At 43.5% G+C, this 24,441-nt stretch overlaps 2 protein-coding genes across 3 annotated transcripts in view; both read right to left on the minus strand.

The window, feature by feature from the left end:
* The window catches only part of CORO1C (coronin 1C), an 81,379-nt gene extending 69,786 nt beyond the window's left edge, over positions 1-11,593 (minus strand). The window contains exon 1 of one of the 2 annotated variants that reach the window (XM_075214058.1): positions 9,901-10,224. Coding sequence is in view for 1 of the 2 variants with exons in the window: in XM_075214076.1 (XP_075070177.1) it covers positions 9,901-11,224 (1,324 nt within the window). In the remaining variant the exon portion in view is untranslated. Of the gene's footprint in view, positions 1-9,900 lie in introns of both variants that reach the window. The other variant, XM_075214076.1, reaches the window with a different exon arrangement.
* Positions 11,594-20,653: 9,060 nt separating this feature from the next.
* SSH1 (slingshot protein phosphatase 1) overlaps positions 20,654-24,441 on the minus strand; it is a 53,408-nt gene continuing 49,620 nt past the window's right edge. The window contains exon 15 of the mRNA XM_075214088.1: positions 20,654-24,127. Coding sequence (XP_075070189.1) covers positions 23,000-24,127 — 1,128 coding nt within the window. The 3' untranslated portion in view covers positions 20,654-22,999. The remainder of the gene's footprint in view (positions 24,128-24,441) is intronic.

Consider the following 24,441-nt stretch of genomic DNA (forward strand, 5'->3'; position numbering starts at 1 on the left):
TCAGGGGGAGAACCCGGATGCTGTATTTCCTCGTTACAAGCAGTAAAAGCTAAAACGTCAGTGTAGACTCATCACCCATACAGCCTCTTACCGGCTGCACTGTCCAGGCATGACTTTTATGATAAACTGGTCTGAAAATGGATCTCTTATCGCTGAAAAAAGTGGCGATAAGAGATACTATTTTGCAGGGGCTGCCTGGTGAATTTTAGCCTGGGAGTGGAGACTCTGCCCAGCAGCCTATTATAAACATTTTAAAGGAAAAAAAATGCAGGTAGCCCATTGAACCTGCCCATGGTAGCCCACTATGAAGCGGCCCAGTGGTGCAGATGCCCCCCAGCCCAGCCAGCCCCTGCTACTTTACAAAGAAAAAAAAGCGAACTATAATCAATAGGCCCCTAAATTTGCTATATATGCATACTAATGAATATTTTCTTATAGGTTAGTAGGCTTCACTTCTTTTTAACCAAATTTACTATAGTTTTATATTCCCTTGTATCAGTGATAGGCAACTTGACACACTTCAGGGGCTCCATGGTTCGGCCCTCTACCCCTCAAAGGGCCACACAGTAGTAGCCCTTAGTCTCAGTAGTAAATTAAAACAATATATTTAATCAAAGAAAGAGACACCTATCTGTAGAAATATATCAGCAGGAAGGAGCTGGGGGCTGTAGGGGAAGGCTTGGAGGGCCACATGCAGCCCTAGGACCAACTGTTGCCTATCACTGCCTTATATACTGCAGTGCTGTAAACCAGCCTGTGTACTAATAGCAGGCTCTCAGGGGCCTATTTATTAAGATTTAGCCTTAAAAATGCGGGTATCTCTCGGAAACTGCAGTTTTCGGGGGATTTAAATATGATAATTATTTATAACTATAGGACCACAGCAGATATCGTATGCAAAGGTTTCTATGGGGACTAATGTTTTGCGTGACTTAACAAGTGCGGAACTTCTGAAGATGGCGTTAGCCATTGAAGCTTATGGGGAGATCCCTCTCTGCAGCTTATCTCCTCTCCCCTCCGGTCACTATCACAAAATATGTCCCTGCACATGGGTGACCTTAGGTCATGCATGCGCAAAGCAACTTTGCCATAGTGACCGGAGAGAAGAGACAGACAACAGGACTTGTAAGGTAAGTGACATCATCACCGGGACAACCTCCTATCGGAGATAAGGATGTTTTTTTAAAAATAAATAAATAAATGCTTCGTAAAAATCGCCTGTCATTGTTACGATGACAGATGATAATTAACGGGGCAAAACCCTGTTACATAATAAATATTTCCCTTAGCTTTTATAGGGGTCTATTTATTAATACGGTGCGATGACAATCATTATACATTGCTGCAAATCACAACGATGCATAATGAAGCACCACTTCATCATCATCACCATTTATTTATATAGCGCCACTGATTCCGCAGCACTCTACAGAGAACTCACTCACATCAGTCTCTGCCCCATTGGGGCTTACAGTCTAAATTCCCCTAACACACACACGCACACACACACACACACACAGACTAGGGTCAATTTGTTAGCAGCCAATTAACCTACCAGTATGTTTTTGGAGTGTGGGAGGAAACCGGAGCACCCAGAGGAAACTCGCACAAACACAGGGAGAACATACAAACTTCTCACAGATAAGGCCATGGTCAGGAATTGAACTCATGACGCTAGTGCTGTGAGGCAGAAGTGCTAACCACTAGGCCACTGTGCTGCAGTCCCCATACTGACAAATAGACGTCAAGGGGTCTATGCATCAATCTGATCAAGCACTTAAATCTTGCTGGTACCCAGAGCCGGTGAAGAAGAACCAGCAAGGAGGCCCTTCTGCTCCACGGGAGGTTTCTGTCCTCTGAGAAGAGACCCAAGGTAAATGCAAAGAGCGGGGAGCCTAGGAGAGGGGGAGATTGGCAACAGGGGCGAGGAGGAGCAGATGAGCAGGGGGAGATTGGCAGCAGAGTAGAGGGGTAGCAGATGAGTGGCGGAGATTGTCAGCAGATGAGAAGGGGAGCAGAGTAGAGGGGAGTAGATGAGCAGGGGAGATTAGCAGCAGAGAAAAGGGGGAGCAGATGAGTGGGGGAAATTGGCAGCAGAGGAGAGGGGGAGTAGATGAGCGGGGGAGATTGGCAGCAGAAGAGTGGGGGAGCAGATGAGCGGGGGAGATTGGTAGCAGAAGAGTGGGGGAGCAGATGAGTTGGGGAGATTGGCAGCAGAGAAGAGGGGGAGCAGATGAGTGGGGGAGATTGGCAGCAGAGAAGAGGGGGAGATTGGCAGCAGAGGACAGGGGGAGCAGAAGAGAGGGCGAAGCAGATAAGCAGGGGAGATTGGAGGCAGAGGAAAGGGGGAGAGTGGAAACAGTGGAGAGGGGAAGCAGAGGAAAGGGGGTGTCTCATGCATGTCTACATTGGTTACCCATAGAAGCTGAATTTGCTGATCTCATAATAAACTTTTTTCTAAAGGGAGTGCTTTACTCGCCACTGTTGCCACTAGTGAAGAATAAACTTTTCCTCTGTGTAGAACACACGTCATTCTTTCTACACAGCAGGGACCATTATTACACCTACTCATCCATGGTCTGCTTCATAAGAAATTATTTAAGTATCTTTTTTTATTTACTTTTATTTAATAGCCAAGCAAATGTTTTGGTGTTTATTTGAACAGGTAGGGTTATATTTGGGGAACATTGGCAAAAATATATTTTTATTTTAAATGAACTATACAGAAAAATATATATATTCAAACTTAAAAATATGACATCAAGGGTTACTTTTTAAAAATAGGGAATTCATAATTTTAGTACAGCCTTTATCTGATTTTCCAGAATACTAAATATGTGTACTTTAAAAATATTTGATGCTTTATAGGGGGGAAAAGAAAGAAAAACAATTTTTTTCATTTTTATATATTTAAAAAAACAAAAACAAATGTTTACCCTGGGGTGTGGTGAGGGGAGTTCTGGACTTTCGGAAAGTCTTGTTAGACCACAGTAGGTATTCTCTGTTATCAGTAGATCCAGTTTGGCGGACTGATTAGTGCTGCCTTACCCTGACCGTATCATCCATTTTAAATGCTATTTCTAAGGATGATGGGGCCAGGATTACCTGTACCTGTACCACCCCCATGATCAGGGCCTGATTAAGGGTTCTGGCCGTCCTAGGCTAATACGGCCGCAGCGCCCCCCCCCCCCCGCCCCCCTCCTCCGAATATATAGGTGTATAGGAACACTCCTGAATATGAATGTTCAGGTGTATTCTCCAGCATTCAAATTTAGACAGATTGTGCCATTGTCTCTTACCTGTTCTTGCTCTTCTCTCTTGCAACTTTGTTATCCTCTCGCTGGCTTCTGGAAAGTTGGCGTCCTGTTTTGAAAATGCAAAAATGTATTATAATGCTAACCCTTAATGATTAGGCCCTTTAGTTAAAACAAAACACTCCATTATAGCCAGCTAAAAGTACCCCATTGGACAGGCATATATAAGCAATATCTGAATATTTGTTTTCAATCAAATACAAACCTCTACCAGCCCCATCTCACTAATATTTAGTATTCTAGTGATTGCTGAGACCACCCATGTGACCACCACACAATCATGAGACTCTGCCCCCCAAAGCTGCTCTATTTTTTTAAATACCCCCTGCAGCCATCTTCCTTAACCCCTGCTGCAACCTTTTTCTTTACCTCCCACCCTGCATCCATCCCCATTGCAGCTATTTTCCTTACCTCCACTCTGTAGTTATCCCCCCCCGTCACATCAAAACTCCCCCAGTCACATATATCAGCCCCCTCCTCTGCCCTCCTTCATACATATCAACCTCTCTCCCTCCCTATAGATTTTCATGGCAGCCCCCCCCCCCTCCCACCCTTTAGATTTGTATGACAGTCCCCCTCTCCCTCCCTATACATATGCATGACAGTCCCCCCTCTCCCTCCCTATAGATATGCAGGGTAGTCCCCCCCCCCCCTCCCTATAGATATGCAGGGTAGTTCCCCCCCCCTCCCTATAGATATGCAGTGTAGTTCCCCCCTCCCTATAGATATGCAGGGTAGTTCCCCCCCTCCCTATAGATATGCAGGGTAGTTCCCCCCCCCTTCTTATAGATATGCAGGGCAGTTCCCCCCCCCCTTCCTATAGATATGCAGGGCAGTTCCCCCCCCCCTTCCTATAGATATGCAGGGCAGTTCCCCCCCCTTCCTATAGATATGCAGGGCAGTTCCCCCCCTTCCTATAGATATGCAGGGCAGTTCCCCCCCCCTTCCTATAGATATGCAGGGCAGTTCCCCCCCCCTTCCTATAGATATGCAGGGCAGTTCCCCCCCCCCCTTCCTATAGATATACAGGGCAGTTCCCCCCCCCCTTCCTATAGATATGCAGGGCAGTTCCCCCCCCTTCCTATAGATATGCAGGGCAGTTCCCCCCCCTTCCTATAGATATGCAGGGCAGTTCCCCCCCCCTTCCTATAGATATGCAGGGCAGTTCCCCCCCCCCCCGTATAGATATGCAGGGCAGTTCCCTCCCCCTTACTATAGATATGCAGGGCAGTTCCCTCCCCCTTACTATAGATATGCAGGGCAGTTCCCCCCCCCTTCCTATAGATATGCAGGGCAGTTCCCCCACCTCCCTATAGATATGCAGGGCAGTTCCCCCCTCCCTATAGATATGCAGGGCAGTTCCCCCCCTCCCTATAGATATGCAGGGCAGTTCCCCCCTCCCTATAGATATGCAGGGCAGTTCCCCCCCTCCCTATAGATATGCAGGGCAGTTCCCCCCCTCCCTATAGATATGCAGGGTAGTTCCCCCCTCCCTATAGAAATGCAGGGTAGTTCCCCCCCCTCCCTATAGATATGCAGGGCAGTTCGCCCCCTTCCTATAGATATGCAGGGCAGTTCCCCCCCCCCCCTTCCTATAGATATGCAGGGCAGTTCCCCCCCACCTTCCTATAGATATGCAGGGCAGTTCCCCCCCTCCCTATAGATATGCAGGGCAGTTCCCCCCCCCCTCCCTATAGATATGCAGGGCAGTTCCCCCCCTCCCTATAGATATACAGGGCAGTTCCCCCCCTCCCTATAGATATGCAGGGCAGTTCCCCCCCTCCCTATAGATATGCAGGGCAGTTCCCCCCCTCCCTATAGATATGCAGGGCAGTTCCCCCCCCCTATAGATATGCAGGGCAGTTCCCCCCCCCCTATAGATATGCAGGGCAGTTCCCCCCCCCTATAGATATGCAGGGCAGTTCCTCCCCTCCCTATAGATATGCAGGGCAGTTCCCCCCCTCCCTATAGATATGCAGGGCAGTTCCCCCCCTCCCTATAGATATGCAGGGCAGTTCCCCCCCTCCCTATAGATATGCAGGGCAGTTCCCCCCCTCCCTATAGATATGCAGGGCAGTTCCCCCCCTCCCTATAGATATGCAGGGCAGTTCCCCCCCTCCCTATAGATATGCAGGGCAGTTCCCCCCCCCTATAGATATGCAGGGCAGTTCCCCCCTTCACTTACCTGTAGTTGTGCCAGCGTCGCTCCTCTCCTCAGATCAGCAGATAGGAAGTGAAGACGTCCTGCTTCCTGTCTGCTGCACAGCAACAGGCAGCCTGGCGATTGGCTGTGTGTTGCTAACCACTGACCACCAATGCTTTTGATCGTCGAGCCCTCCACCCCCCGCGGCGACCCCCCCTCCCCCACCCAGAAAAAAAAAAAGAATGAAGTAAAAAAAAAAAAGAATGAAAAAAATAAATAAATACCCGCAGCGCCGCGCCCCCCGGGACCCAGCACCCCAGGCTGCAGCCTGGTCAGCCTAGTGGTTGATCAGGCCCTGCCCATGATAGGTCTCGCAGACTGTGATTGATAGCAGGAGTCCAGTTATGGAGGTGCTCTACAGGGAGCACAGCTGCTGTCATTAATGGGCTATTATAAATGCCTGTTTGAAGATGAGGGCTCACTAGAATGGCAGTTTATAAACATCCCATTGGTCACAATAGGTTAATAGTGGATAAATCACCCTAAAGCGGCGGTTACCAAAGTGTGCGCAGCGGCTCCCTGGGGTGCCGCAGCGCTATCACAGGGGTGCCGCGATCGCCATAGCAAAAAAAAAACAAAAAAAAAAACTTACCCATCATCCAGCGCCGGATCTTCCTCACTGACTGCCGGGCATGACCTCAACACGTCCGTCAGCCTCAGTGAGGAGCAGCAGCAGAGAGGACGTCAGGAAAGAAGGTAAGTAGAGGAAGTGAAGGGGGGCACAAAGAGACAGGCTGAAGGGGGACGCAGAGAGACAGGCTGAAGGGGGACGCAGAGAGACAGGCTGAAGGGGGACGCAGAGAGACAGGCTGAAGGGCGACGCAGAGAGACAGGCTGAAGGTGGCACAGAGAGACAGACTGAAGGGGGACGCAGAGAGACAGGCTGAAGGGGGACGCAGAGAGACAGGCTGAAGGGGGACGCAGAGAGACAGGCTGAAGGGGGACGCAGAGAGACAGGCTGAAGGGGGACACAGAGAGACAGGCTGAAAGGGGCACAGAGCGACAGGCTGAAGGAGGGGGACAGAGAGACACACTGAAGGGGGGACAGAGAGACAGGCTGAAGGGGGGACAGAGCGACAGGCTGAAGGGGGGACAGAGCGACAGGCTGAAGGGGGGACAGAGTGACAGGCTGAAGGAGGGGGACAGAGACACGCTGAAGGAGGGGGACAAAGAGACACGCTGAAGGAGGGGGACAGAGAGACACGCTGAAGGGGGGACAAAGACACGCTGAAGGGGGGGTCAGAGACACTTAAGAAGGGAGACAGAGAGACACGCTGAAGGGGGGGGCAGAGAGACACGCTGAAGGGGGCATAGAGAGACACGCTGAAGGGGGCACAGAGAGACACTCTGAAGGGGGCACAGAGAGACACGCTGAAGAAGGGGGACAGAGACACTGAAGGAGGGGGACAGAGAGAGACGTTGAAGGGGGGAACAGAGACACACTGAAGGGGGGTACAGAGAGACACTGAAGAAGGGGGACAGAAACACTGATGAAGGGGGACAGAGAGACTGAAGAAGGGGGACAGAGAGAGACGCGGAATGAGCGGGACAGAGAGAGACGCTGAAGGAGGGGGACAGAGTGTGAGATGGCGAAGAGGGGGGCAAAGTAATATGGTGAAGGGGCGCAGTGATATGATGAAGGGGCACAATGTGATGGTGAAGCAGCCTAAATACATCTTACATCATTTTGACCCAACTACTTAAAAAACGGGACTACCCGGTAATCATTTTGGCTTAGGGGTGCCTTGGAAAGATTATGGTGACCCTAAGGGTGCCTCGAACTGAGAAAGTTTGGGAACCACTGCCTTAAAGGGTTCTTTATAGGGGAAGTTGGTAGTCCACACTTTAGTAAATTACACGTATACATGAGTCATACTTCAACATGTCTTCATGTGTATCTGTTGCACATAGGAAACTGCACATGAATTGAGGAACTAAATCATGATTTGACAGATGTAAAACAAGAGAGACCTTGACCAATTTTTTTGTTTTGAAAGGGCAGAAAGCTTTAGTTTTGTTAATGGTTTCTGGAGTTAACACATTGAAATGCAATTTATGAGTGACCTTTACATCTAACTATAGGGCCCACCGCAGACATTTATAAAAAGTCCAGCCAGGACTGTGCAGCCAATAAGAGGCTGTTCCAGCGATGACTCTGCCTTACTAACAACTTCGTGTTTGGACCCAGAGTCTTTACTGCACATGCACAAAGTCAGTTTCGTTATTTAACACAGAGGAGAGCCTGCCAAATAGGGATCTGAACATCCCTCTCCTGGGATGCTCTCCCAATAGGACAGGACAGCTAATGCCATCTTGGAGTGAGGCATCGTGGTCAAGCTCCAAAAAGCTAAGCTTTTCGGAGCTTGATAAATTGGGCCAGAGTATTATGGGCACTGCCGTTTTCCCCGATACCCAGGCCCGGCGCTCCCATTAGGCAAGGTTAGGCAATTGCCTAGGGCGCCGGGCTCTGCAGGGCGCCTCGAAATTAAAAAAAAATGACTATGGTCATTTAAAACGGAAATCCACGGGGAGGAGAGGAGGGAAGGGGCTATGAATCTTACCTGCATGAAGCTGCTCCTCTCTGCTCTGTCTCCTCCCCTCTGCTCACTGTCAGTGACAGGCCGTGATGATGTCATCATCACGGCCCAACAGTGTCTGTGAGTGGAGGGGAGAAGACAGAGCAGAGAGGAGCAGCTTCATGCAGGTAAGTTAAAGAAAGACATGGGGAGCTGAGGGGAGGGAAGCGCAGCGCCGATTTTCACACTGTGCCTAGGGCGCCAAGGACCCTAGCACCGGCGCTGCTGATACCTAGCATAACACCGGTGATATCACATATATCTCCTGCTTTAGGCTTTTGTTCACTAACTATGATACCAAAATATGCCTAAACCAGGCAGGTGAATTGATAAATAGACCCATATAGCTGTTATGAGTTAAATCGCTAAGACAGTTTGTCGGTTAGTATCAGAGATTAATTTATTGAGCCATATTAATTTATATAAAGTGAACTCATCAGGAAATTGTTTGGGGTTGTCTGTTCATAAGAATATAATTTATCGTCGAGCAATTTTATGAGCTACCATCAAATTACAGTGGCTCTCACTGAGTTCAATGCTCACTGAGCAATTTTATATATATTTTATGTATGTTTACTTATATTTGTATTTATTATGTTATTGCATTTATTTGGCAACGTGATTGTCTTGTTTTAGCTCCAATCATATATTTTGCAATGTTTATGTGGAATGTTAAGTAACTGTATTGCACTCAACTGCACATAGATTTATAATTAAAATCATACTATATATGTGTGAGGAGCAGTGCCTCTATTCTTTACCGGATGAAGCTGTCATAAGATTACGAAACGGGGACAGATACTGTGGCATTAGCTAGACCATTTGAACATATTGCAATGCCATGGGACTGAATATTGGTCCCTGATTACATGGACATTGGCACTATAAGAGCTGCTTTGTTATTAGACTTCTTATACATTGTGCTTGTATTTAGCTATAAAGTGCAGGTATGACCAAGAGATCATATTTTTTACAGATTATACATTTCTATTTACATATTTTCTTTTAAAATTAGTTTTACTGGTAATAATCCACTTTTTATTACTAACAATTCACAGTTACAGTTTTTTATTAAAATTATTTGTACATACTTTTCTTGAGGCTTTTTTGACAGTTTTATATACCAGACTTCTACGTGCTATCCCATATGATTGTTCAGACCAGTTCATTGTCAGTGCTGTGTCTCCTCAGGGCCGTAACCAGGACGGTCATCCCCCTGGATGATCAAGCACTTGTAACGCTCTAGGCAGACACCCATAGTAGGCTGGCTATGTTCCCTCCTGTAGTGCAATGCCACTGGACGGCAGCATCTACACTCACAATTTTTTTTTTTTGGGGGGGGGGGAGTCTCTCTCACCAAGGGCACTAAAATGTCTAATTATGGCTCTGCTGGTACCACATATTATGACAGGATAAATCTATTTGAGTTAAACCCTTCATAAATTCTGCAATGGCCATTTTACAGTGAAAACCGATGTTTTCTCCATTTAAATGGCTGATTGCAGATAATAATTAGATCCCATATGCTACTACAGACATAATTCATTGCATGCTATATGTATCCCAGTAATGTAGAGTAACATAATATGTATTGTATCCTAGCAGCCCTAAGCAATGGTTTTAGTTTGTATTCACCACAGGAATGGAATTTCACATTTGGCACCTTTCTGCAATATTAATATTAGATATGAGAAATGTAAACTCTGGTTTGCATTTGTTTATGCAAGAACTGATTTTACAGAGTCAATTAATCAAGAAACAGAAACAATATTCATCTTCTTCAAAATATTAAAGAGAGAGCATTTACCCGGTTTAGACGGACAGGCTGCGGCTTTGCGTCTGGAAGAACTTGCAATCTCAAAGGCTCGCCTTGCATCTGCCACTGATAGGAATGTATCCTCTTCTGAATCTAGCTGTCGGGGCTTTCCGTTATTCTCCAGGGACGAGTAACCTGCCTGGGGGTTCGGTCTTTCTGAGAGGACCCCTTTATCGCCCTCTGCACAGTGACAGGGAGGTGTGTCTTGCGGGGGCTTTACATTGTCCCATAGTGGTGACTCCCTTCCAGCTCCCCTAGGTCCATCATCTTTACGTCTACATAGTGCGCTTCCGTCTGCGCTGTCACAGATAGTTCGCACGCTGTCCTTATGGAGCTGGTAGATGCGTTTGGGAGGCGCACGGATCTCAAGATCAGGCTCCTTTTTAATGAACTTGTCTGCGTCATTCTGCCTGTGCCAGTCGGCCTGTCTCAGCTGAATGCTGGAGCACACCATTGCTTGCCGATGAACCCCACCTTTCAGTAATTGGTCAGTGCTAAGCGATTTTTCCAAATCTCTCTGTATTAACATCCTAGATACTTGTCTGTTCCCCTCACTGGTTTCTGAGGCTGAACGGGTTAATCTCCGGATACTTCCCTGGAGATAGGAGATGAGGTTTTCGCTCTGAGCTCTTCTGTACAATTTGACTTTCTTCAACCTGTGATCTTCTGTGTCGTCTTGTTCCACAGATTCATAGTGGTTATTAGATTCAGTGTTTTTATGTTGTATACACCTGGGCAGGTCGTATCCTTCACTCCATACTCTGGACTCATCTTCCTTCATTTTATACAGAAGCACGTTCGTATTTCTGTTCTGTTTGCCCACCTTATTCGCCAGCCTCACATCCATCATGCCACTCTCCTGTTTGGTTACCAGCTCACCTGGGAACCCCTCACTATCTAGCACATCCCAACTCACGCTCCTTTCTTCCACTTTACATTTTCGTCTTTGGATACACTCTTTACTTGACATCTCCTCTGTCACCGGAGGCACAGAATCACCTGGCACATTCACTGCACCGGCACCCCCACCCGCCTTTCCCTCTGGTCCTGCTGCACAACGGGTTGTCTGCTCCAAGTGTGCTGATGTCAGAGGATTGGGAGAAGACAATTCATCAAGTTCCCCGTGTCCCTCATCCGAGTTAATCTTTATTTCAAGGTCTGAATGCTCAGCCAGAAGTGCACGATCACCCAGTTTTTGATACTCTGTGACGTCCTCTCTGGCTCTAGGATCACGGATACCTCTGAAATCCACCTCCCGCATTTGCATGCTCACCTCTGAGCGCTTCTCAGCGGAGGATGGAGGCACTGGATTCATGCTGTGTATACATACAGTACTGCTTTATCACTTCTCCACCTCCCCAGTCTACGAGTATACCGTTCTTCTCCAGTTACAAGGAACTCCTATCTGTTCTTTTCCATGAAGATGTTACTCTGTACGTCTTGTTACTTATTCATGGCTGTACTGGGTAGCCAAGGAATATAAGTAGTTCTCATCAAAATTAGCATTGCTCAGTTCTCCAATGATGATACATTTTTTTTCTGTAATGGAATGTTTGTTTTAATTGTCTACTTCTTCAAACTCCTTTAAGGATGTTAAACAAAGAAAATATCTCAGTATACAGCATAAACACTGATGAGAACATTAATCTGTAATGAAGATCATTAGCTATCCAACAATTATGGCAGAGGTCGAGGAGTCTTGCCTTTTTAAAGAAATCTGAAACATCACTGTGCTTCATTGAATTACAAACTATTAAAATATTCCAGAGGTAAACAAAGGACGTAATAGGACTGCATAATCCCAACTTCTTTCTTTGTGAAACGTGTTCTCTTGCCAGCAGTACAACCAATGAATGACAGTTTATCCATCCAAAAAATGTCTTTCCTATTGTGAGTATGCCCTGGGTAGGTAGGCTGGGTACACACTACAGAAAATTTCCCAATGCTATGCCCTTAACGATTTTTTCAACTACTGAAAGTCCCGATCAGCAATTCCAATTCATGTGTACATGATATACATGTTTACCTTCAGAGCTGTGCTCTTCATCTGCCATAACCATTGGCTGAAAAGATCGTGACTGTGCCACTTCATAAAGATCTGCTTACACTGCTGGTTGAGTGCATACAAACTTCAGAATTTGCCCTCCATCATAAGATCAAATGAGACAGTGTGCTTTGGAACGATGAAACATGATCGTTGGTGCGTACATACTAATGCGATATCGGACCCAACGATCGTTCATTGTGTGATTGGCACGATAATTGGGAGAAACACCTGTAGTGTGGACCCAGCCTTCGTGATTGATCTCCTTCAGTGGTCTACTTAGAACTCTTATTTTCTTGCTAATTATCATTTCTTATCAAAGTGATAGGCAATCAATTAAAATAACAATTTATTAAAAATGTTCAGGTGGGACAGTGGGCCGATAAGAGCTGGTCCCAGTGAAGTAAAAGCAATCAAACTACCTCCACAGACCAGGTCAGAATCTGTATTACTCATGCTCAGAAAACAATTAGTGAAAGGAGGGAGGAGAGAAGCATTAAGACTGTCAGGGAGGGATCCGAAGATCCTTCTCATACAAAGCTAGTACAGCTAATGCCATATTCAGATTGCATTAGTTATCAGGGTTAAGCTCCAAAAAGCTAAGCTTTTTGGCACTTGATTATTGAAAATTATGGGCACTGTGGTATTCTGCAATCGTTCACTTAACACAGGCGGAATCCCTGATATCTCTTGTATTAGGCTTTACTTAAATACCCCTGATACTAAATTATGCCTATCATTCTCAGTGGGGACTGTGGACTGGACCAATTTAACAAGCTCCAAAAAACCTAACTTTTTGGGGCTTGACCTGATGGCCAACGCCATCTGATGATGGCGTTAGATGTTCTGTGCTATGGGGGGAGTTTTGTAGGAGAGGGGTCGTCGGATCCCTGCAGCATGCGTGCTCTCCCCTCCGTTGACTAATGAACGTGGCTCTGTGTATGCACGGCCTAAGGATGTGCATGTGCATTACAGACTCGGGGTCAGATCCCGGAGTTATTATTAAAGTCATCTCCAAAACAGCCTATTATTATATGTGCCATCCTTGTAAGATTTTTTAATAAATGATACTGTTATATCATCACTTATCATTGCGATAAAGGATAATAATTAACTGGGGGAGGGGATGTAGCCATTAATAAATCGGCCCCTAGGAGTTCTGGTTACTTAGATTATTTTTTAGCCATAGCAATTATAGAAACAATTTAACAATTCTAATTTAGATTTCAATGCCTTTTTTATTTCACAGAAATAAAAGTAACAGTAGCATTTTGATGATTTCCACGTTTAATTACCCAGTTTCCCACGATGAAGCTATTATACTATTTGACATTTATAATTATGTGATTTAGGCCCCTAGTTATGTAGCACCGCATAATATGCACATTTGATTTCAATCCTCATCGCAGAAATGAGGATTGAAATACTGTGGATATTTATTAACAATCCTCAACAGGAACAGCAGTCACGAAAAACTGCTGTTCCTGTGAAGACCCTATGGTCATTATCTCAAAGTGACCAGAGGGGAGAGCAGTAAGATGCGGTGAGGGATTCGAAGATCCCGCTACCGCAATGCTCTATACAGCAGAGATGAAAAATTACACATATGGTAATGTACGGCAGTCTGAGCTGGCGTACATTATGGTATGTGTAAATACCTTATCAGAACTTAGTAAATTGCGGTATATAGCAGTCCCCATAGATATCTATGGGGACCGCTATATATTTTGAGAAAAAAAATGCAAAGCGCGATGCACTGATAATAAATGTGCACACTCCTTAAATGTGCGTCGGTTCCCCCGTAGCCGTTTTCGCGGGAATTTAATGCAAAAAAATCATTAATAGGCTCCAATGCGCTGTCTCTTTCTACTTATATATGTTCATTGGAGGAACTTAGTAAATTAAATGAAAAATAGTACATTAATAATATATACATATACTCACAGTGTTCAGACTGATGGCACCTATCCTAGGTGTCTACACCAAATACATGCACCACCCCCACTATAGGATTATGAAGATCTAATACCCGGAAAGTTTAAAATTTGCAGCAGGTTTTTCAGGGGCGGAATTCCCACCTTTCTACCAGGTAGGGTTTTAAATTACAAATTACAATGCAAAAAAAGACAACAATTCTACCACTAAATCTATTTTTAAAGAAATAATACTACATTATACGTTATGTGTTTTAGTAATGTATTCATTATATGCAACGTTTCCCTGAATATGAAGGGGTCATTTGTAGTATGAAAATCTCTCTTACTGCCTTTCTTGGGATAAGCTAAACATTGACTTTGAAGCTCGTAAAATCGCTTGTGGTGTTTCCACATCCTTTGTATTTAAAAAGGGAGCATGGTAACTGCAAGATTCAGAAGGATAAATCCCTCTCCTTAAATGGTCAGCTTATTTTAGTCTTTCCATTGCTTGTGCTAAGTGGACTTCAGGACATACACCCTGCCAGTCCCAAACTTTGGAACCGAGCAGTACCAAGGAGAATGAAAGTAGAATTACACATGCTTATATTACATACATACGAATATACACACACATTTATTTATTTTTTCTGAGGAATCGGTAGTGTGCTCCTCTTGTTTGTCTCTAACGGGGATAATGGATAAATATTGACTACAAACAGTATAAAAATATACAAGTGTCCATTAATGAAAACTAAAAAGTGCTGTTCAAAGTCCAAAATACAATGTTAGCTCACCAAACTTCATTATAGCCAACTACATGCAGCAGTACTCTATAACCCGAAAACAGAGATTAACCATACTTGCCAACTCCCGGAAACTTGCTTCCGGGAGTTGGGGGCGTGACTGGAGGGCGGGTGTCATTTTGGCCCCGCCCCTGCGAAACCGTACTGTACGTTGTGGGGGCGGGGCCAAAATGACGCGATTGGCCTCGCCCCGCCCCCTCCCACCCTCCAAATTGGCGTGATTCACAGAGAATCGCGTCAAATGACGCGATTCTCGGTGAAATCTTGGATCCGGGAGAAATGCCAGCTCCCCCGGGAGCCCGGGAGACTGACCCAAATTTCGGGAGTCTCCTGGACTTTCCGGGAGAGTTGGCAAGTATGATATTAACCGTAAAATTCAGATTTATTATCACAGCAGATATCTGCTGCATCTCTCTTCGTTTTACTGAGCACTCCCCATAACAGTGTATGGGGAGTGCTCAGTAACACTATTTACCAATGAACGAAATTAAGTTTTCAATCAGGTTAATGTATGACAGCTACATTAACATAATTGAAAACTTTCACTGAAGACAGCTCTGCTCTGTGTATGTGTGGAGGGATCATGTGATCCCTCCCTGTCACATGACTCACCTTCTTGCAGTCCAGGATCTCTATGTGCATGCCGCAGGTTTTCGGTCAGCGCATGCGCACACGGATTGAAAGGAGGAAACATCATTGTAGTCAGCATTGCATGGGAGAAGAGAAGAGGCAAGTGAAAGGTAAGTTTTGCACTTCACAGGAACAGCAGTTTTTTTGGAACTGCTGTTCGTGTGAAGGTTTTTTAATAAATAGGAAAGATAGTTCGATCTTGAAAACTATCTTTCATATTATGCGATGCTACATAAAGATGCCCCTTAGTGGGCTGAAACAGTTGTATAGAGAAAGACAAAAGACGGGATTGCACAGTTGTGTTAAGTTTATTAAAAAGAGCTCCTCCAACGAACAAAATAAAAACTTAAAAGAAACAAGATATGTTAAATCTCAAAGAAATCTCTTTAAAGAAATAGAAATCTTGATCGTTCAACCTTATTGACTTAGTGCCCTCGAAAAATACTGAAAGAGGGAATACATTTTTTGTCCATTCATTAATACTTTTTCCGACATATTAAAAAAAGAGAAAAATATTCTGGCAAAATATATATTTTTAGTCTTTAATTTGTTTCACAAGACAAGCTGGCACACTACACGGTCACAAACTCGCATTATATCATCCCAATACTCTGAAACGAGATTAAAGTCTACGGTTGTCTCTCAAATTTCAGTATTAATCCTGACATCGTTCTTAAAATACAGCCTGAGGCCAAACAACAGCTGAAAAACATAACTTCAAGTGGTAGCTCCAAAAAATTAAATACAATAGAGTCAGAAATAAAAGCTTGTGCCCATCTGGGCTGGAGTAAAAAGCGAGATCACACAAGCTTCCTGCAACGTTTGCATACTGATCTGTAAAGCTTCCAATTCTGCTGGAGCTGAAGAAGTTCTGGATCTAACAAAGAAGTCACACATGTTAGAAGGGACTAAGCCAAGCCATAATCATTGTGAGGTCTTTTAACCTGATATTCTCTCTTTGAACCTGAATGCTCAAAAGGGTTGTTTGGATGAAGTGGTACCACTGTTCCTGGTATATTGTCTGCAAGGCTTATAACTTCTTACACCCTTGAAGTGTTTACGAGATGAGAATGGAAATACTTCACCTTTTGTTCCTGCTGCAAGCGGTGAGATTTAACCCCATAAATCTTGTCAGTCATTGTGTCTAGTTTATCACCAAAACTCTTCAAATGGGGGTATTGATAGTCTATTTGTAGCTTGAGCACCTTCTGCCCTTGGACACAGCAAGAGAGCTTTTCTAGTTACCGCCATTGAAGATATAGTTCAGGCCAAAAAAGTAATGGTATCCAACTATGCCTCGCAAAGGTAATCTATTCTAACTTCAATGCTTTTCAGCAAATATTGTCTACTCATACACTATATGGACAAAAGTATTTGGCCACACCTGTTAATTATTGAATTGAGGTGTTTCAATCAGACCTGTTGCCAGAGGTGTATAAAATCAAGCACCTAGACATGCAGTCTCCATTTGCAAACATTTGTGATACAAAATGGAGGGCTCAGTGACTTCAAGCGTGGTACTGCGATAGGATGCCATATTACAGTTTGTGAAATTTCATCCCTGCTGGATATTCCACAGTCAACTGTAAGTGATATTTTTAGAAAGTGGAAGCTTTTAGGAACAACAGCAACTCTGCCACAAAGCGGAAGACCACGTAACATCACAGACTGCTAAGGTGCATAAAAGTCACCAATGCTCTGCTGCTTCCATAGCTGAAGAGTTCTGAACTTCCACTAGCATAAATGTAACAAAAAAACTGTGCGGCAGGAGCTTAATGGAATTGGTTTCCATGGCCCACCAGCTGCATGCAAGCCGCACACCACCAAGACCAATGCCAAGCGTTGGATGGAGTGGTGTAAAGCACACCAACACTGGACTGTGGAGCAGTAGAAATGGGTACTGTGGAATGATGAATCACGCTTCTCTGTTTAGCAGTCAGAAGGCCAAGTCTGGGTTTGGCGGATGCCGAGAGAACATTACCTGCCTGACTGCATTGTGACAACTGTGAAGTTTGGTGGAGAAGGGATAATGGTATGGGGCTGTTTTTTAAGGGTTCGCAATAGGTTTTCAATCTCCAGTGAAGGGCAGTAGCATACCAAGTCATTTTGGACAATGCTATGCTTCCAACCGTAGCAACAACAGTTTGGAGAAGGCCCTTTTCTATTCCAACATGTCTGTGCCCCAGTGCACAAAGCAAGGTGTGGAAGAACTTGACTGGTCCGCACAGAGTCCTGGCCTCAATCCCATTGAACACCTTTGAGATTAACTAGAACGGAGATTGCGAGTCAGGCCTTCTCGTCCAACATCAATGTCTGGCCCCATAAATGCTCTACAGAATGAATGGGCACAAATTCCCACAGAAACACTCCAACATCTTCTGGAAAGCCGTCCAAGAAGAGTGGAAGCTGTAATTGCTCCCAAAGGGGGACCAACTCATATTAAAGTATATGTATTTGAATACAATGTCAGTACAGTCCCTGTTGGTGTAATGGTCAAGCGTCCGAATACTTTTGTCCATGTAGTGTATATACGTGAAGTCTCAACCCATAGTCAAAGTGTTCTAGCCACTACTTGCCATAACTACCCTTGATTTAAAGGTAGTTTAAAAGGAAATATGAAGCTTTTTAAACAACTTTCCATGTTCCTATCCATAGAATATCTTAGATGTCGACAGGCTATTGCTGCATCCAGTTTTGGAACTGAATTCTGTTTATGTGCCACTTCACTGAATGGTTACATGCATTCTAACCTTTTCCAGTTAGACGTTCCTACTTGAACCCATTCTTATGAGTTAAAGCCTTTACTTCAAGGTGCACAGGAAAACTGTATTAATTTTACTACAATGGTCAGAAAGGGGCTGAACTGCAGTGGTTGATGCTTTTTTTCATCCCCTTAGATTTATAAATGTGTCTGTGCAGAATCTCCACATTTTCAGCCTCAAAGAAGCAATCCATAGACCCCTGAGCAATTTAAGGAGTTGATAGTCTAAAGAGGACATATATGCTGTGAGACGGGCAATGAGAACAATGTCCCAGACAAATATGGACTTAGAGGGCTTTACTTTCTTCCCATCAACAGGCTCTTCAAGAGTACTTATATTGGAAGAGTATTACCAGGCAGCTAACCAAGTACAATCTAGAAAAATCAAGGGCTTATGTAGGACGAGTGCTCGTTGGCTGTTTGGGGTTGGACTCTGGCTCCATCCTACTGGTAATGATCCTTTGCGTTAGAGGCAATGCTTTCATGGAACAGGGAATGTTGCTGTAGGTGTTTCAAGGTCCTCGCTCGGTATATCCCACAATATATATGGTACCAGCTGCTTGGCAATAATCCCGTGCTCGGTATATCCCATATTATATGTGGTACCAGCTGTGTGGCAATATAAACTTGCCTCCCAGGTATAGGGGTTTACATCTAGCAAGGGCCGACTTGTGGGCCACACCCAAATGTGCCTTAAATAGGCTTGATGGATAGCTGCTATGACAATAAGGCGATATTTTGATATTCAAAATACCTATACCTGGGAGGTGAGTGCATCTGATTTTAACTGCATTTTAATTGGGTTTAAAGCATATAGATCAGTGTAGGACCTGCATATAATGAGGTGCCCTTGACGTTGGGATGCAGCCTTAAATGTTTTGATCAAAATATGAACCAATACCTCATGTTTTCATTTTGCTAGACACACACAAATATGCAGTGTAAAGGATAAGTGCTGACAACTGTCTTTTTGTTTCAAGGTCCAGTCTGATCCTTTATAATGGCGTCCTTTACCCTTGGATGCGATACAATGGTAGCAACTAACGGTCACCCGCCCTGTCTCAACTAGCACCACCAGTGGTTCGTCGCCAGTACAAACTGCTACCTGTCCTAACTAACTTCAGCTAGGAACAGACACAAGGGAGGTTGAGGAGCTGCACTATATACCTGGAGGCTTTTCTATTTCCCTGTCCTGGACGGACCCATTGCAATGGAGGATGAAAGAGGAAATACAATTTTTTTATTTATTTATAACCTGTATTTAATTGCATTTTTAACCTGTATTATAAAAGTTTAATTCCTATTTGAGTTCATACTTATTTGTGAAGAAATGATCCACCACCGTTCATTCCTGCACCACCATTTACCCCGGATCCCCATTTGAAATTGATTTGCGGTCAACTCTTTAAGCTTAACATATCTTGTGTTTGTCTTCATTATAGGAGCTCTGATTAATAATACCACCAGCTCTTTTCTTTTTTACGCTTTGGAAATCCCATAATAAAATCTACTGGAATTGTGTTGAAAGGATGAGACACCATGCTTCCACGAGAAATGTAGCGGAAAACACTGTCTCAGGCACCATTTTCCCTCAGACGTCCATGCTGACATAATTTGGTGATGTAAAGATCAGCAAGCGTTCATTACTGCAGCTCAGACGTGTCAAACTCGCGGCCCGTAGGATGCACGCGGCTCCACCAGAGCCCGGAAAAAAATCTATAATTTTAAGAACGATGTCTTCCTCCCTTCGCACTGCAAATGTCGGGCGTGATGTCATCATGCCTGACATTTGCAGTGAAGAGCACACAGAGAGGAGCCACGAGAAGAAGAAAAGAAAACAGAACAATAGAAAACGGAAGATAAGAAAAAAGGCAATATAATAGTAAGTGAAGGGGAGCAAATGCTGCATAGAGGGCACAGCATGAGACAGGTGAAGGGGAGCAAAAGCAGCATGGAGGGCACAGTGTGAAACAGGAGACACAGATAAAGAAGAGCAAAAGCAGCATGGAGGGCACAGTGTGAAACAGGAGACACAGATAAAGGAAAGCAAAAGCAGCATGGAGGGCACAGTGTGAAACATGGGAGACAGGTGAAGGGGAGCAAAAGCAGCATGGAGGGCACAGTGTGAAACATGGGAGACAGGTGAAGGGGAGCAAAAGCAGCATGGAGGGCACAGTGTCAAGCATCGGGAAGAAAATCATTAAATTTTATTTTTGCTTTTCCTCAATAATAAACTTTACAAAATTGCATATGAGACTTTTTATTTTGGCCAACACAATCTTATTTGGCCCAATTGGGGTTTTGAGTTTGACATGCCTGCTGTAGCTCCTACTAAACACTTTTCAACAATCATGTTTCAAAGTGACAGATCTCTTCTTCTAGCCACAGTAGATAACATTTTCTCAGCTAAGCCTGTCCAGCATTTTGATACCTATCAAAAGCATAATGGGAGGTCTTAGGAACCACACTAGTGTGCTTTCAAGATACATTGTATAACTCGTTATCCCCTTTAAACCAGGTAGTTGATGTACACAACCAAAATAGAGGAAACTCAAAATATATTATACTAAAAAAAAAAAGGAAAACAACATTTCAATCTTCAAGTCTTTAATAGCTGTCAAAATAATTAAACAAAGTGTAAATTACTGCACAAAAATATGTATGTCTTGCTGAACATATTGAATACAAACACATATACTAACCAATGATTTAAGTGCATTATACTTCTGCTACACATGGATGTAAGATCCTGGCTGTATGTCTGTATATATGTATATACGTTCACATACACTTACATACATAATGTAGTAGTGTAAACAAAAGTAAAAAAAAAAAATACTCAGCAGAAAACTGTACTGAATGACAGTTCAGGTTCCTTAGAAACAGAATGGCAGTCACAATATATGGGGACATAGAGGACATCCATTTACAAGGGAAAAGTAGTATAGTTGCTGAAGTCAGTGACAACAGTAAGATGTAAGGCTCTATTAGGAAGAATACATTTTGTCCACATAATATTGTAAAGCAAATGGTCTGCTTTAAAAATGTGCATTTGTGCATCAATGGCATTTACAGTAACTATTTTACCTAAGTTCATTTACATATTAGAAAACGCAAACATATGAAACAAGATATACTGTAGGATCTTGACAGTCAAAGTTAAACTATGAAGGACTGCACAGCTCAAACATAAAACTCCTATTACCATCAAGCAGCCTGGTTTAAGATATTTGCATCAATAATTCATTATACAACATGATACTTTATGCAGTGACTGTCTTCAGCCAGCACTGAACTGCGTTGGACGGACAGCTCATCATACATGGCCTTCTGTTTAAGAAGCAGTTTGCAGCGTCCATCGTGACCTAAGATTTAACATTAATATGCTATTTGAAAAGCTAATACTGTCAAGTGCATTTTGACACATGGTTCTAATATTTACAAAAAAACTATGTTAACAGGTCAATGTACTATCATGCTTTGGCATATTGCAAAAACTATTATGGAATTTGAAAGGTGATAAGGGGCTAACTCACCTCGTCACTGTAAAACTTTGTTCACTTCTATAAACTAAACGCCTCAATTGTTTTCTCTGCCCAATCATAAGAACAGTTACTGTAATCATTTCTTTACTTCAAGATACCTTTCTCCCACAGGGAAAAACAAATGTTGCAATGATAGTTATTACCATTACAAATCATAAAATGCTTGCCCCTAAAATACAGTTGTAGAATCTTTTACAGAGTTGCAATACTACATCAATATTACTCTTTCACCATTGCAATACTACCTGCTGGTAGACCATTGCTGCCTACTCTCCCAGAATGTCCCAGGAACTGCACTTCTAGGATTTCTACTGGGAGGCCAATGTAAACTCCTGCATGCAGGTGGAGGTGGAGCTTAATGACGCGTTTCATAGCAAATCATATCATCCTGTCCCCGCCCCTACTGCATTATGCCAAAAATAGCAGCTTGTGCAGCAGGGGCGGGGCTTAATGACGCAATTCACACTACTACGTCCCCTGCACATGGCTCAAGGCTCTCCAGGAGGGGGGAATGAAAATGTTGGCAAGCATGTGGTAGACACTGCCAGCAGTGCACAAACACATCATCAGTATGGTCACAAGTTGCATCACTGACCAAGCTCACGGAAATCAAAACCACGTTTCCAGGGAACAGGTCAAATCTAAAAGGTGAAAATATTCAGATACTGGAATGAGAAAGCATTGTCACAATTATATTGGAGAATTTATCAAGGTATACATTAAATGCGCAGATGGGCTCCCTATTATCCCATCTTTAATTATTTTGTTATTATTTGGTTTGCCTTAAATGTCAAAAGTTAAAACGGTGGACATATTTGCAAAAGCTATGCCAGGTTGACTTCATCTATCCCTCACAGGTCTCCTGTTAAAATGAGGAAACTCAAGAAAGCTGCTACAGGAGAGAGCATGGCGTATAGGAGAGCATGCTCTACTATGTGCTCTTTCCCCAGAGGGACTGCATTGTTTTTCTTATTACATAGTCAACAAGGCATTATGTAGTAAGAAAAATATAGAACCTGAAGGTTCACGTTAAGCTTAAAATACAGTATACTGGAGCGTCATTAAGTATTGCATAAAAGCAATTGGAAATAGGGTTCAGTATATTATCTTTGCGTTTGTCAACAAACCATAAACAATGTTGTCTTTAATTTCAGACTTGGAAACACAAAACAGTAACAGTAAAACAAAAACAAAAAATCCATGATACAAAATTAAGGAACCAAAAAGTAATGAAGAATTCTTAATAATATTCTCTATTTGTTAGTCAAGTAAATTTGCCATGGGCATAAAAACATCAAAATATTTTGTCTTGTACAAACCCGCACATTTAGTTTAGAAATACAATTAAAGGAACAATGGCTAAAGAAAAAAAAAACTAATAAAAAAGAAAGTCATCTGGTCTCTGTCTCAGTCATAGATGAATTAGTAGAGCCCAAGTGATCTGATGGAGTTTCTGTTGCCCCTGATGATGACAATGGCGTGTCTGTACAGCCAGGACAGTTGCTTAATTTAGGGCTCTTGCACTCAGATTTTTGAAAGGAATTAGGGTCACATGATAAATCATCACAGGAAAAATTTAGACTTCCAAGTTTGGCTAAAGAGTGAGATCTCTTGAGAGGGGAAGACAGAGTAAGACCTGCAAGACGCATCCGTGTCTCAATCTCTTGAGTCCTCTGTTTGACGAGTCCGGGCTTGCCACGAACGCTATGAATGCTGTCACTGCTTGAACTGCGGGTGAGATTGGAACTCATTGAAGATGATGCTGGAGTGTAGGAAATGGTCTTAAGGAAGTCTTTTGTACAGCTGCTTATTAGATCTATTTTACAATAACATGGAGTAGAAGTCTTCTGAAAAACATCATCTGATACGTCCGCCACCTCTTCTTTTTCTATACTATCCTTTGGCTCTCCATCAGACGGAGTGGAAAATTGTTGCACAGCTGCATCTTTAGAACCATCTGAATTTGTCTGGTCTAAAGGACATTCTTTGAGAACAGAAGAGCCTTTGCGTTCCAATTCTTTGGTATGCTTTCTGACCAAGCCAGCTTTCTGGAGCTGAATTATGGATTCTTGGTGCTGCATCAAGTAACTATGCATTGAAGGCTTTTCCAAATCACTACTGAAAAATAAATATTTTAGGTCTTTAGCCTGTTTGGAATTTCTTTTCGAGACAGAGTCTTCACAGGACTCTGGACCAATTTCATCTTGCATCTTTGCAGAATCACTGAAATTCTTCTGAATAGCTTTTGAAGGGGTTGCACAAAAATCTTTTGAATCCGTCTGCAAATGTGTTCCTTTACACAATTGGTGTCCATGCATCCTTTCCAATACTGCTGAAGTCATGTGCTGTAACAGTGCTGGTTGACTGCATACAGTGGGCGCATCTGATACGCCAGTAGACTCAAGCTGCTGCCACTCATCAGGTGCGTCGGTAGAAATGGCGGTTGTTGGGTATATACAGTTTGTACACGATGGGTAAGGTGGTTTAACTTTGCTCAGGATTCCAAAAATGGCATCTTCCTACAAAATCAAGGACACTAGTTTGAGAACCATGAAATTGGGCTGTACAATTGAAAATGAAATGGGTAATCATAAAAGAAAACGAGGCACTGAGCACTTAGACTCTTCATATATCAGAAGTGTACCTGTTGCCTACACACAGCCATGTTGACTTGAGAAATATTTGTAAACGTGTAATCTATATTGATAACGTTACAGGATGTTAACAGCAGATCCACTTTGAAATTCTAGCTAATACTACAAATGTTTATGATAGAAAGATATAGGATGACCATATAGACAGACATGCACATATGGGGATATTCTATTATTAG

The sequence above is a fragment of the Mixophyes fleayi genome, chromosome 1 (assembly GCF_038048845.1).
Source record: "Mixophyes fleayi isolate aMixFle1 chromosome 1, aMixFle1.hap1, whole genome shotgun sequence".
Lineage (NCBI taxonomy): Eukaryota > Metazoa > Chordata > Amphibia > Anura > Limnodynastidae > Mixophyes > Mixophyes fleayi.